The 13,664-nt window shown below is 39.3% G+C and overlaps 1 protein-coding gene and 1 pseudogene across 2 annotated transcripts in view; one reads left to right on the plus strand and one right to left on the minus strand.

Moving 5' to 3' along the window:
- Positions 1 to 13,664, plus strand: part of CNOT10 (CCR4-NOT transcription complex subunit 10) — a 98,519-nt gene that overhangs the window by 11,813 nt on the left and 73,042 nt on the right. The window contains exon 2 of the mRNA XM_025377079.1: positions 11,941 to 12,035. Within this exon, the coding sequence (XP_025232864.1) occupies positions 11,941 to 12,035 (95 nt within the window). The remainder of the gene's footprint in view (positions 1 to 11,940; positions 12,036 to 13,664) is intronic.
- On the minus strand, positions 7,742 to 8,178 carry LOC112619179 (annotated as a pseudogene). The gene has a single exon (XR_003118187.1). The product of XR_003118187.1 is annotated as a 60S ribosomal protein L31 pseudogene (transcript).

Consider the following 13,664-nt stretch of genomic DNA (forward strand, 5'->3'; position numbering starts at 1 on the left):
AGATTTAGGTTCAACATATTTTTGAGATACTTTGTGGTTGATGGTATATACTTTATTTTCTGTATAAAGTACATGATGTCAGGTTATCCAGTATTAGTGTTGCTAAATTTGATAAATTTGAGGTGCTGACAGGAACATCTTTTTCCATTTTCAGTTAGAGTTAATTTATGGAGTAATTGGCATTTCGTAAATATCCACTGTTGTTGATTCTTTCCTCAATCAGTTGTATTATTGAGGGTTACAAAATGATTTTTACCTAGTTCTATTGTAGTTTCTACATTTGTTAGTGAATGTTCTTCTTTAAAGAGTAGCTCTCCTGGGCTGGGTACAGTGACTTATTCCTGTAATCCCGGCACTTTGGGAGGCCAAGGTGGGCAGATTGCTTGAGCCCAGGAGTTCAAGAGCAGCCTGGGCAACATAAGGAGAGCCCGTCTCTACAAAAAGATTGAAAAACCTTAGTCGGTGTGCTGCTGCATGCCTGTAATCCCAGCTACTTGGGAGGCTGAGGTAGGAAGGTCACTGGAGCCAAGGAAGTCAGGACTGCAGTAAGCTGTGATCACACCACTGCACTCTAGCCTGGGCTACAAAGCAAGACCCTGTCTCAAAAACAACAACAAAAAAGAATAACTTTCCCATATTGACTATTATTCTTCCCAGAAAGACATGTTAAATGCTAAAAGCTTAATTCATTCTTTTCAATTACCAGTTTTCAGAACAAGGAGTTGATGTGGTAGTGACCAATGTTTGATATTTAAAGTGCTTTTTTTTTTTTCTTTTTAAAATTTAATTAATTTTTTGAGGCAGCATCTCACTCTGTTGCCCATGCTGGAGTACAGGGGCATGATCTTGGCTCACTGCAGTCTTGACCTCCCGGGCTCAAGTGATCCTCCCACCCCAACCTCCCAAGTAGCTGGGACTACAAGTGCATGCCAACACACCCAGCCAGTTTTTCTATTTTTTTGTAGAGACAGGGTTTTGCCATGTGTCCTGGGCTGGCCTCAAACTTCTGGACTCAAGCAAGCCTCCTGCCTCGACCACCCAAAGTGCTGGGATTACAGGTGTGAGCCACTGTGCCCAACTTCTTAAGTGTTTTTAATATTAGAATTTACAGTAATATATTGGTCTTTTTTTTTTTTTCTAGACCGAGTCTCACTCTGTCACCCAGGCTGGAGTGTAGTGGCATGAACACTACTCACTGCAGCCTTGACTTCCCAGGCTCAAGCAGTCCTCCCACCTCAGCCTCCCAAGTAGCTGGGACTACAGGCACGTGCCACCACACCTGGCTAATTTTTGTATTTTTTGTAGAGATGGGGTTTCATCATGTTGCCCACGCTAGTCTTGAACTCTTGAGCTCAAGCCATCCTCCCACCTTGACCTCCCAAAGTGCTGGGATTACAGGTATGAGCCACCATGCCCAGCACTTATATTAGTCTTATGATTTCAATTTAAAATGTATAATTGACTGAATATTGATTTATACTTGTGAATTTAAATTGAAACCTTACTGTAGTTATTTTATTTTGTGGACATTAGAGAGTACCTAAGAGTCATTAGATTTATAAGTTATTCTCAGGAAATTTTTTTTTCTTGACATGTTAAAATACAAAAATGTTGTCTTCTTAAGTCTAACAATTATACTTAAAATTGAATATATTGTTTGGGTTTTGTGGGAGGGGTTTGCAATAGTTCTCACTCGATAACTTTTTTTTTTAAATTAAAAAAAAGGTTTGATACTCTACAGTTTTGGAGAAACTTCTCTAGTAATGAACTGTAGAAATGATGCCTGAAAGTGTAGTCTTGATAAAATTGTTTAAGTAGTTAACATTTTATGTTTGAAAAATTTTTTTTTTTTTTTTTTTTTTTTTTTTGAGGCGGAGTCTCGCTCTGTCACCCAGGCTGGAGTGCAATGGCCGGATCTCAGCTCACTGCAAGCTCCGCCTGCCGGGTTTACGCCATTCTCCTGCCTCAGCCTCCCGAGTAGCTGGGACTACAGGCGCCTGCCACCTCGCCCGGCTAGGTTTTTTTTGTATTTTTTAGTAGAGACGGGGTTTCACCGTGTTAACCAGGATGGTCTCGATCTCCTGACCTCATGATCCGCCCGTCTCGGCCTCCCAAAGTGCTGGGATTACAGGCTTGAGCCACCGCGCCCGGCCCTTATGTTTGAAAATGTTATGTTGTAGGTGAACTTTGAAATGAGTTTAAACATTCATCACAGGCCTTTAAAATTAGACCTCCAAGTAGAATAAGTTGTCTAAGTTCAGTGTAAAAGTTTGAGTAAAATCTAGGCTTTTTGGATTTGTAACTTTAATAAATTAAGTATTCATATTTTAAAACGAGTAAATATCAGTCTTTTCTATGCATTAAAAACTCCTCCTCTTAGATGTGAAAACAAAATACTCATCAGCAGTGGCAATATTCTGCTTTGCCTAGCTTCCTTAAAGCATGCTGATACTGTTTTTTCTTTTCAGTTTTGTTTTTTGTTTTTTGGTTTTGTTTGTTTGTTTGTTTGGTTTTGGTTTTTTTGAGACAGAGTCTTGCTGTGTTGCCCAGGTTAGAGTGCAGTGGCATGATCTCGGCTCACTGCAATCTCCACCTCCTGGGTTCAATTGATTGTGCCGCCTCAGCCTCCTGAGTAGCTGGGATTATAGGCGTGCACCACCACACCCGGCTAGTTTTTGTATTTTTAGTAGAGATGTGGATTTCACCATGTTGGTCAGGCTGCTCTCAAACTCCCGACTTTGTGATCCACCCGCCTTGGCCTCCCAAAGTGCTGAGATTACAGGTGTGAGCCACCGCGCCCAGCCTAATTTTTGTATTTTTAGTAGAGATGGGATTTCACCATGTTGGCCAGGCTGCTCTCAAACTCCTTGACCTCAGGTGATCCTCCTGCCCTGGCCTCCCAAAGTGCTAGGATTACAGGCCTGAGCCACTGTGCCAGCCATGCTAATATTGTTGATTTGAATTTGTGTTCATTTATTTCTTCATTTATGAGCAGGATGCTCAATTCTGTAGCATTGCTTGTTATGAATGGCTTATTCTTTGACTGCAAAGTGTGTGCTTTCCTATTTCTCCAGCCCCTCTTGTCCAGCTTAAAGTGGGGGGAATATGGTTTAGTGAATAAACCATTTGAGGTTTTGGTAAGTCAAGTATACTTGTTCAGATGATAGAAACCATACGTGAGGTATGTTAACCTAGCTGAGCTGTATAGTGACGTTAGTGGGCCTGAATTGTTTTTCTTCAAAGTGGCCTCCTCCTTAAGATTTAAAACTTTCCTTCACAAGGACATCATTGGTATTTTGTGACTGTGATCGTTGATCTCCTTAGGTCATTTAACATCCCTTTTTTCTTTAGAAAAGTTTTCTTTTCTTGATATATCAGTGGAGCTGTATTTTGATGAGTGTAGCTTGTAGTCTCCTCCAATCAGATTTGAATGATTAACATTCTGTATTGGAATGTGTCTGTGCCTTCAGTTAACTGATGATTTTCAGTTTTGAAAACGTGGTGCATTTCTTTTCTGCTTAGTTCAAACCTAAAGGCATTTGTTTGATTAGAAATGAAGTCTATTGGTGTAAAGACTGTCAAGGTTTGTGGGTCAAAGACCTCTGTACGCATAGAAGGTCAGCCATGTTCATTAGGCCAGAGTAGAAGGAAAGGCAAGCTTATGGGTGAACGGTCGTATACTCTTTCAATTGGCAATGGAGACTACTTTTGGACAAATAAAGAAATGCTGTGGGATTATGTGCAGACTCTGTCTGGTAAGAAGTCAGCAGTTATAAATAATAGATGTTTTTAAAACATTTCAAAAACTGATTACAAAAATGAATACCCATCTCTGGCAGAAAACTTGAGAAATGTACAAATATATAACAGGAAAAATAAAAATAATCCTGTTGAAATATATATATATATATATATATATTTTTTTTTTTTTTTTTCTTTTGAAATAGGGTCTTGGCCGGGCACGGTGGCTCATGCTGGTAATCCCAGCACTTTGGGAGGCCGAGGCGGACAGATCACTTGAGATCAGGAGTTCAAGACCAACCTGGCCGACATGGTGAAACCCCGCCTCTACTAAAAATACAAAAATTAGCCAAACGTAGTGATGGGCGCTTGTAATCCCAGCTACTCACGAGGCTGAGGCAGGAGAATCACTTGAACCCAGAAAGCAGAGGTTGCGGTGAGCTGGGATTGTGCCACTGCACTCCAGCCTGGGCAATAGAGCGAGACTCCGTCTCAGAAAAAAAAAAGAAGAAGAAATGGGGTCTCGCTGATTGCTTAGGCTGGTAGTCACATACTAGGCTCAAGCAATCCTCCCTCCTAAGCCTCCTGAGTAGTGAAGTGTGTTTTTTTAAAAACAGAAAATTTTTATCCTGAAGTTAAAGAATGTAGGTAAAATAATGGTTTGTCAACACGTAAAAGGTTATTTATTGAGCTCAGTTCTCAAATGTGTGTAGAAATGGGAATTTCAGAGACTCTTGTCAGCCTTAGAGTCCAGCTTATCTATTTATTTATTTTGAGATGGAGTCTCACTGTCACCCAAGGAGTGCAGTGGCACAGTCTCAGCTCACTGCAACCTCCACCTCCTGGGCTCAAGTGATCCTCCCACCTCAACCTCCCAAGTACCTGGACTATGGGCATGTGCCACCACACCTGGCTAAGTTTTGTGTTTTTGGTAGAGATGGGGTTTTGCCATGTTGCCCTGAGCTCAAGATCCACCTGCCTCGGCCTCCCGAAGTGCTGGGATTACAAGCGTGAGCCACTGTGTCCAGCCCAGCTTATATATTTACTTTTTTTGTAAATTGGCTGCTCTCCTTTTCTGGAGAATTTTAGAAGACTTACATTTTATTTTTCTTTTATATTTCTTTTATTTTTTATTATTTTATTTTATTTGAGATGGAGTCTCCCTCTGTCGCCCAGACTGGAGTGCAATGGTGTGATCTCGGCTCACTATAGCCTCTGCCTTCCAGGTTCCAGTGATTCTCCTGCCACAGCCTCCCAGGTAGCTGAGATTATAGGCATATGCCACCATGCCCAGCTAATTTTTGTATTTTTAGTAGAAACAGGGTTTCACCGTGTTGGCCAGGCTGATCTGGAACTCCTGACCTCAGGTGATCTGCCCACCTTGGCCTCCCAAAGTGCTGAGATTTATAGGCGTGAGCCATCATGTCCAGCCTGAGATTTCCATTTTCTGGGGTTGCTGACAGCAGTGGCCACATGAACTACTCTGCTTTTAGTGGAGAATAGAAGCTCAAAATTTTCAACACCTGGGTGAATTGTTGGGGTTTTTTTTTTCCCCCTTTCTCCTGTATTTCTAAGGTACTCTTACAGTTGGGGCCAGAAGTCCCATTAAAGAATGTCATCTAATCTAGGGCATATTTTACTTATTTATTTTATTCATATTTATTATTATTATTACTATTTTTGAGATAGGGTTTCACTCTATCACCCAGGCTGGAGTGCAGTGGCATGGTCATGGCTCACGGCAGCCTCAACCTCTGAGGCTTCAGCGATTATCCCACCTTAGCCCCCCAAGTAGCTGGAACTACAGGCACATGCCACTCTGCCTGGCTAATTAAAACAATTTTTTAAAATAGAGACAGGGTCTCGTTTTGTTTCCCAGGCTGGTCTCGAACTCCTAGGCTCAAGCAATCCTCTTGCCTTGGCCTGCCAAAGTGCTGGGATTATAGGTGTGAGCCACTGTGCCCAGCCAAGGGGCATATTTTAGAAGAAGCTTTAGAGATAACTTGATGGCAAACTAAGAATTTTTGGCATTTGGTTTAAATCTATTATGCTTATTTATGAGAGAAGACACATTTTTAAAAATGTTAGGTTTTCTAAAATATTTAATAATAAATGAAACATGAAAGGTATTTATATTCTTTGTTAAAATTTTATGGTGACAATATGGTGGATTGAGGATTCTGTTTCAGTCTAAACTTATAACTTGCCGTCTGAGGTCCTAAAGTCCTGTGTCCCATTTTTACACATTTTAAAATAATTGGTCCTTACCTTTTTTGTGCACCTGACAGTTTTGCAAAACACATGCGTTGGGTAAACAGTATGTTCTTGCAGTGAAACTCCTTGTTATTGACTTTCCAAAGAAAAAACTGTTTAACATTGTCTTTTGAAACTGGCAAACTTTATTCACTTAATTCTTAGCTTTTCCTCCTCCCTATTGTATGCTAAAGTGGAAATAAAATACTAATTGACCTACTAACTTTAATTATCAGAAGTAACACTTTTAATAAGCCCAAATACTAGAATGCCTTTTTTTATAGAGCAGATAGGTTCTTAGATCTTAGATGAGTTTTTTTAAGTACAAGTTAACAGTATTACGTTGTTGTAAGTGGTGACTCTCAAAAGGGTGTGCAGTCTTCTGGGGGTTTCATAGTGATCTAAAGAGCTGTTTCATAGTCAAGTCACATGAAATTGAATTTTATTGTTAATTTTTATGTTTAAAGTACAAACGTAAATACATTTTTAAAAATACAAGAATTTTTAGTTCTGGTAAAAGGAAAGGGGGGAAGGGAGCTGTATTTATTTAGCATCTCCAATTAAAGACAGGCCAAAGAAAGACTGGACTGAAGATGTGACTGATTCTTTTAATTATGTCATATTGCCTTCTTGGAAAAAGGAAGTTGGCATTCTTCACTGACTGCTGACATGTGCCAGGCTAGGACTTCCCAAAGTTAGTTCTGTTGACAACTGGTTCTTTTATTTTTAGTTTATTAAGATGAGGTCTTACTCTGCTGCCCAGGCTGGAGTGCTATGGCACAATCTCAATTCACTGCACCCTCCACCTCCTGAGTTCAAGCAGTCCTCTCACCTTTGCCTCCCTAGTAGCTGGGACTACAGACGCATGCCACCATGCCCAGCTAATTTTTGTGTTTTTTGTAGAGACGGGGTTTCACCATGCTGACCAGACTGGTCTTGAACTCCTGGGCTCAAGTGATCCACCCACCTTGGCCTCCCAAAATGCTGGAACTACAGGTGTGAGCCACCAAACCTGGCCAACAACTGGTGCTTTGAGATGCTCCTGGTGTCTAGGCAGTAATCACAAAGTGCCCAGATCATAAGTGCACATACAGTTTGATGAATAGTTTGCTGTGTATCCTTGTAGACTTTATTCTGTACTTATTCAGAGGTACATATTTGTGTATATGTTTTTATAAAACATGGGATTCAGTTGTACAAAGCAGTTTGCAATCTGTTTCTTTTATTTAACAACATGTTGTAGATATTTTTCCACATCAAGTTATGTAGACTTAATAACTGTTAATGTGCCATGGTATAATTTACAATTATTTAATAAATAATGAGGCTGAATTTCATTTCCTGTTATTAAGCCATTCATATTTACTCTTCTTTCAGCAAGTTTCTGGTGTTTCAGGAACACTATGAAGGACTGTGGCAGGGTTCTTGAGGATAAGGGAGCTTGTTTATCTAGGCAACTCCTGGGAGCCATTATAGAGGGAGTCACACTTCCCAGTATCCTGGAAGGGGGCTTGTGATGGATGAGGTGCCAAAGTAGAGGCTACTGTGAAAGATGCAACTCTGGGGCACTATACTGGGGGAGCATTCTGCCAGCTCTAGCCCCAACTTGAGTCCATGTTGGCAGATCTATTGAAGGAGAGGGAAGAATGGAAAGGAGACCGTAAGCAAAAGAACCCCATGACTGGTGTGATTCTTGACAACTTTCTGGAAAGTTGGTTGTAGGCACTCTTTTTTTTTTTTTTTTTTTCAATTTTATAACTTTATTTGATGTATTTGATGATCAGCGATTAGTTCTCATCCACATTGACTGTCTGTAGATTTTTGAAAGTAGTAACAGGTACATAGGTAACCAAAGTATAGAGCTTATTTGGTAAATCTTCATCCTCATTACGTTTTCTGGACAGCCGCACACGGATTCGGTATGGGACATTCCTTATTCGTTTGGCCCAGACAGCTTTGTTGAGCCTGGTATCAATGCGCACATCTGGAGTTCCCATCTCCTTCATGGCAAATTTCCGAATCTCTTTGAGTGCCCGAGGGGCACGCTTCCTGAAGCCCACTCCATGGATGCGCTTGTGAATGTTGATGGTGTATTCTCGGGTCACCACCTCGTTGATGGCAGAACGGCCCTTTTTCTTCTCGCCACCCTTCTTTGCAGGAGCCATTCTTCCGGGTCCAAGCTGGAAAGGACTGTAGGCACTCTTGAGGGGTAAACTTGGGGACAAGATGGTCTACTATTTCTCATGTGGGGATTTGTCTTCCATTGATACCTTAATTGGATATGAGTGCTGCTTTAGGAACAAACATATCAGTTTCTTTCTTTTTTTTTTTTTTTTTTTGAGATAAAGTCTTGCCCTGTCACCTACGCTAGAGTGCAGTGGCATGATCTTGGCTCACTGCAACCTCCGCCTCCCAGGTTCAAGTGATTCTCCTGCTCCAGCCTCCGCAGTAGCTGAGACTGCAGGCATGCACCACCACGCCCAGCTAATTTTTGTGTTTTTAGTAAGAGATGGGGTTTTACCATGTTGTCCAGGCTGGTCTTGAACGCCTACCTCAGGTGATCCGCCCGCCTTGGCCTCCCAAAGTGCTGGGATTACAGGCATGAGCCACTGCACCCGGCCTCAGTTTCTTTATAGAAGCGTATTTGGAGTTACTCAATCTGAGTTGGAAGGGATGCTAAAAACTATATAATACAGACTCGCATTTTAGTAAATAGGGAAGCTGAAATTTGCCCCAGTTCCACTTCTGTAGCATCTGTTTAATTTCAGAAGTGACATTAAAGTTTTAGTCTTAGTTCAATTCTAAAAATTGTCTGTACGTCGCTGTGCAACCTGCCTCCCACTGTATGTTGAAAAAGATAGAATCTGCACTATCGTGCTACGTATTAGGGGTTTACTCTGCCAGGTACATGCCAGTTACTTTACATATATTCTTACTAAAGCCTTACGATAACTTGAAAAAGGGTTTTCTTATCCCCCTTTTGCAGATAAGTTCAAGCTTTGGAGGTCTTTGAGTTTCAGTCCGAAGCAACAATTCTGTATGAAAAAAAAATTCGTGTATAAATAAGAAATTCAAATATTGTGAGACTTTAAAACTCTTTAAAGTCATACACAGTGACATTGCCATCACCTACCTATGTTTGCGGCCCATGACATCACATTTATGCAATGGTCACATTTCCTTTTAATGATATTTCCATTAGTGATTCATGGACCTTTTGCTAGTGAGTAGAACCAAGAAACAGAATATTCTTTGGGAGGTAATAAAATATAAAAGACACCTTTTAAAAACAAATGATAAATTTTTTGCAGAAAAGAAAACTTAACATTAAAAATGACTAGGCCAAGTGCAGTGGCTCACACCTGTAATCCTAGCACTTTGGGAGGCTGAGGCCAGCAGTCACCTGGGAGGTCAGGAGTTTGAGAACAGCCTGGCCAACATGGCAAAACCCCGTCTCTACTAAAAATACAAAAATTAGCCAGATGTGGTGACAGGCGCCTATAGTCCTAGCTACTCGGGAGACCGAGGCAGAAGAATCATTTGAACCCAGGAGGTGGAGGTTGCAGTGAACCAAGATTGTGCCACTGCAGTCCAACCTGTGCGACAGAGCAAGACTCCATCTAAATAAATAAATAAAAAATAAAAATGGCTAATTTTACATTACCTATGTAGTATTCTTGCCAGAAATGTTACTGCATGTAATATTGAGGAAATAACCAGAAAAATTCAGAATATAGGGCATTCTGATTCTATTTAATTAATTCCAATTGGCTTAGACTCTTTTGAAAAAAATAAAAAACCAAAAAACAATGACCTAATGATATAGTGTAGCTCTATGTCCCCACCCAAATCTCATGTTGAATTGTAAATCCCCAATGTTAGGGGAGGGATCTGGTGGAAGGTGACTGGATCATGGGGGTGGATTTCTCCCTTGCTGTACTGGTGATAGTGAGTGAGTTCTCACTAGATGTCATTATTTAAAAGTGTGTAGCACCTCCCCCTTTGCTCTCTCTTCTGCCGACCATATGAAGATGTGCTTGCTTCCTCTTTGCCTTCTGCCATGATTGTAAGTTTCCTGAGAACTCTCCATGTGTGCTTTCTGTATAGCCTGCAGAACCATGAGCCAATTGAGTCTCTTTTCTTTATAAATTGTCCAGTCTCTGGTAGTTTTGTTGGTTTGTTTGTTTTTGTTTTTGTTTTGAGACAGAGTCTTGCTCTGTTGCCCAGGCTAGAGTACAGTGGCGCAATCTCAGTTCACTGCAAGCTCTGCCTCCCAGGTTCACGCCATTCTCCTACCTCAGTCTCCCGAGTAGCTGGGACTACAGGCACCCACCACCACTCCCGGCTAATTTTTTGTATTTTTAGTAGAGACGGGGTTTCACCGTGTTAGCCAGGATGGTCTTGATCTCCTGACCTCGTGATCCGCCTACCTCAGCCTCCCAAAGTGCTGGGATTACAGGCGTGAGCCACTGTACCTGGCCATTTTTTTTTTTTTTTCCCCCTCAAGACAGAGTCTCACTCTGTTGCCCAAGCTGGAGTGAAGTGGCGTGATCTCAGCTCACTGCAACCTCTGCCTCCCAGGTTCAAGCGATTCTTCTGCCTCAGCCTCCCAAGTAGCTGAAATTATAGGCATGAGCCACCATGCCCAGCCAACAAAGACTCTTGAGAGAACTATAAAAAGTATTGAATTATTTGTTAGAGTACTTAACACACTTTTGTTAAGTGAGTTAGTAGTTTTAGGTTTGGTTCAGCTGAGATTTTTACCTTCAATTTGGAATTCTATTTTCAAATTAAAACAAAAAGCAAAAAATCTAATATTTAAAATAGTAGATTATAGAGGTAGGAGGTAGTTTTCCCAGCTAAACAGATTATTAACCTTTACTGCAAATTTATACGGATACGTAACATATTAAAGAAACTTTTTAAATGTGTTAATCTTTTAGATTTCTGAGCCTATGAAAATATTCCTTGCCTGGAAATTAGCTGTAAGCCCTTATCAATGTAGTTTTCTGACTAAGTGTTACTACTTTCCAACTAAATTATAAATCTCTTAAAGGCATCGTAGGTGTGTTTATCTTTTTCTATCTCCAGCACCTGGCATAGTTGCTTGACTGTGTGGTACTGTATGTTGCTGAGTGGCAGATCTAATATTTTTTAAAGATCACAATATTCTCAGCTTGAATGTCCTCATCTACAGAGCTTGTGGTCTTTATTTAAGTGGGCAGGTTTTCATTGTGTTTCAACTTGGCCAAAGGAAGCTTTTGAAGTTTTCAGAGGAGTAGCTTCTTACTAGCTTGTAACATTGGTCAGTCATTGTTGAGAGAGCCCTAACTTTGGCAACTTTATTAGGAAGAACACAAGATGAAAACTAGGGACAAATTCACTATACAGTAGTCCCCCACCTTTTCCTCAGGAGATACAGTCAGGGACCTCCGGTGGATACTTGAAACCACAAATAGTACTGAATCTATATACTGCTTTTTTAATACATACTTAACTATGATAAAGTTCATAAATGAAGCAGAGTAAGAGATAAACAACAACAGTAATAAAATAACAGTTATCTGAGTGTAGTTTCTCTTTCTCAAAATATCTTACTATACCCTACTCACCTCTCTTCCTATGACCTATTGATCTGATAACCAAGATGGCTACTATGTGTCCAAGGGGAGGTATCTTATACAACATGGAATGCTGGACAAAGGAATGATTGACTTCCTGGATGGGACAGAGTGGGACACTGCAGGATGGCAAGAGATTTCATCATGTTACTCAGAACATTGCAGTTTAAAACTTAAGAACTGCTTATTTCTGGAATTTTCCATTTGATATTTTCATACCATACTTGACCTTGGGTAACTGAAACTGCAGAAAGTGAAACTGGATAAGAAGGGACCACTGTACAACTTCTATTTCTAAAGAACTGTAAAACTTATATGTTTGCAGATCAGGGAGCAGAGAAACATGAAGGCACAGGTCAGTCCTCTGGGATCACTGATCAAGAAAAGGAGTTATCCACCAATGCTTTCCAAGCTTTCACAGTAAGAAATGGCTTCTCTTAATCTGCTCAAGTTGTAGGGTTCTGTCAAGTAAGAATCTTTTCATAGTGAATTTTTAAATTTACAATTTTTACTCTGTAATAATTCAAGAGTTAATTTAGAGATAAGTAGGTTTATTTAATTTTAAAAATAAATGTTTTAGAGTTTAAATATGGTAAAAGAAATGAGAGTAATTGGAGCCATTCTCAAGTTTTTGTGTTTTTGTAAACATGTTTTAACTCATATACTGTTGTTTTTAAGTCTTTTAAATTTAGATTTGTAAGTATGTGGATCAGTCTTTTCATTTCACTATGCCGTTCAATTCTTTATTTATTTATTTATGAAAATATCAGATTCAAAAATTATTTTCTTGAAGGTACTTTAAAATGGAACCCCAAAACTTTATTGGCAGAATTTTAACTTTTCTGACATTAAACAATATGAAAGAAAACCTTATTTGGTTATCAGGTTACGTGCATGTAAGCAGAAGAACTTAACGCTTGGGTATTCGAAATATATTTACTAGAAAATAAAATTTGGAGTGATTATATTACCTTTCTTGACTAGCCTCAGCCATTAATACCCTGCTAGCACTATGTGTATATACCAACATATTTATCATATCAATATATGTGTCATATATGTGTCAATGTCAGGGTTTTGAGTCTTAGGAAGTAAATATCCACAGTTTCTTAACTGACATGAATATTGCTTTATCTAGTGACTTTGATTAGTATATGTAGGGAAACTACATCTTTCTTTTTAAGAACTTTTAAGATAAAGATGAATGAAATGTATTTGGAATGATACACTGTTCTTAAAGCTGGTATGTAATTTTGTGTGTGTGTGTGTGGTTTTTTTTTTTTTAGTCTGGAAATTATGATGCCTGTCTACAACACCTTGCCTGTCTACAAGATATAAACAAAGATGATTATAAAATAATTTTGAATACAGCAGTAGCTGAGTTTTTTAAAAGTAACCAAACAACAACAGATAATTTGAGACAAACACTTAACCAGCTGAAGAATCAGGTGATACACAAATGAATTTAACTATAAAAAATATTGTTCTGTTCTTTAATTTATCAAATACAAATAGTTAAGGAAAATAAATGTGATTTGTCTGGTATTTCTTGTCTGAAACATTTGTTAGCATTAATTTTATTTCCATAAAATTATTATTCCAGGAGATAAAAGGTATGTTGTGTAATTTTTTTTAATTGGGGTTTTAATTAACTTGAACAGAATAGACTAATATACCAAATTCGAATGAGCTTTGAAATTTTGAGAAAGAACTATATGAAGAAGCTTAGCTATGGAGATATATCTTGTTTATGATTACAAAAATATGATTAATCCTAATGTCAAGTTGTTTTAGCATTTGGATCAGGAGATGATTGATTAAATAGAAGATATTCTGCTTTATATCTGGTTTGGGGCTTGAATTGCGGATTGGTCTGGTTATAACCCAATGTTTATTGAATCCTGGGGCTAGACTTTTGGTATTCAAGAGGGCTGATAACAGTGATGATGCTGATAGGATCAGCTAGCATATGTTAAGTGTTCACTGTGTGACAGGGCACTGCCAAGAACCTTGGATGCAACTTCTCATTTGTTCTTCTCAGTAGCCCTG

The sequence above is a fragment of the Theropithecus gelada genome, chromosome 2, assembly GCF_003255815.1.
Source record: "Theropithecus gelada isolate Dixy chromosome 2, Tgel_1.0, whole genome shotgun sequence".
NCBI lineage: Eukaryota > Metazoa > Chordata > Mammalia > Primates > Cercopithecidae > Theropithecus > Theropithecus gelada.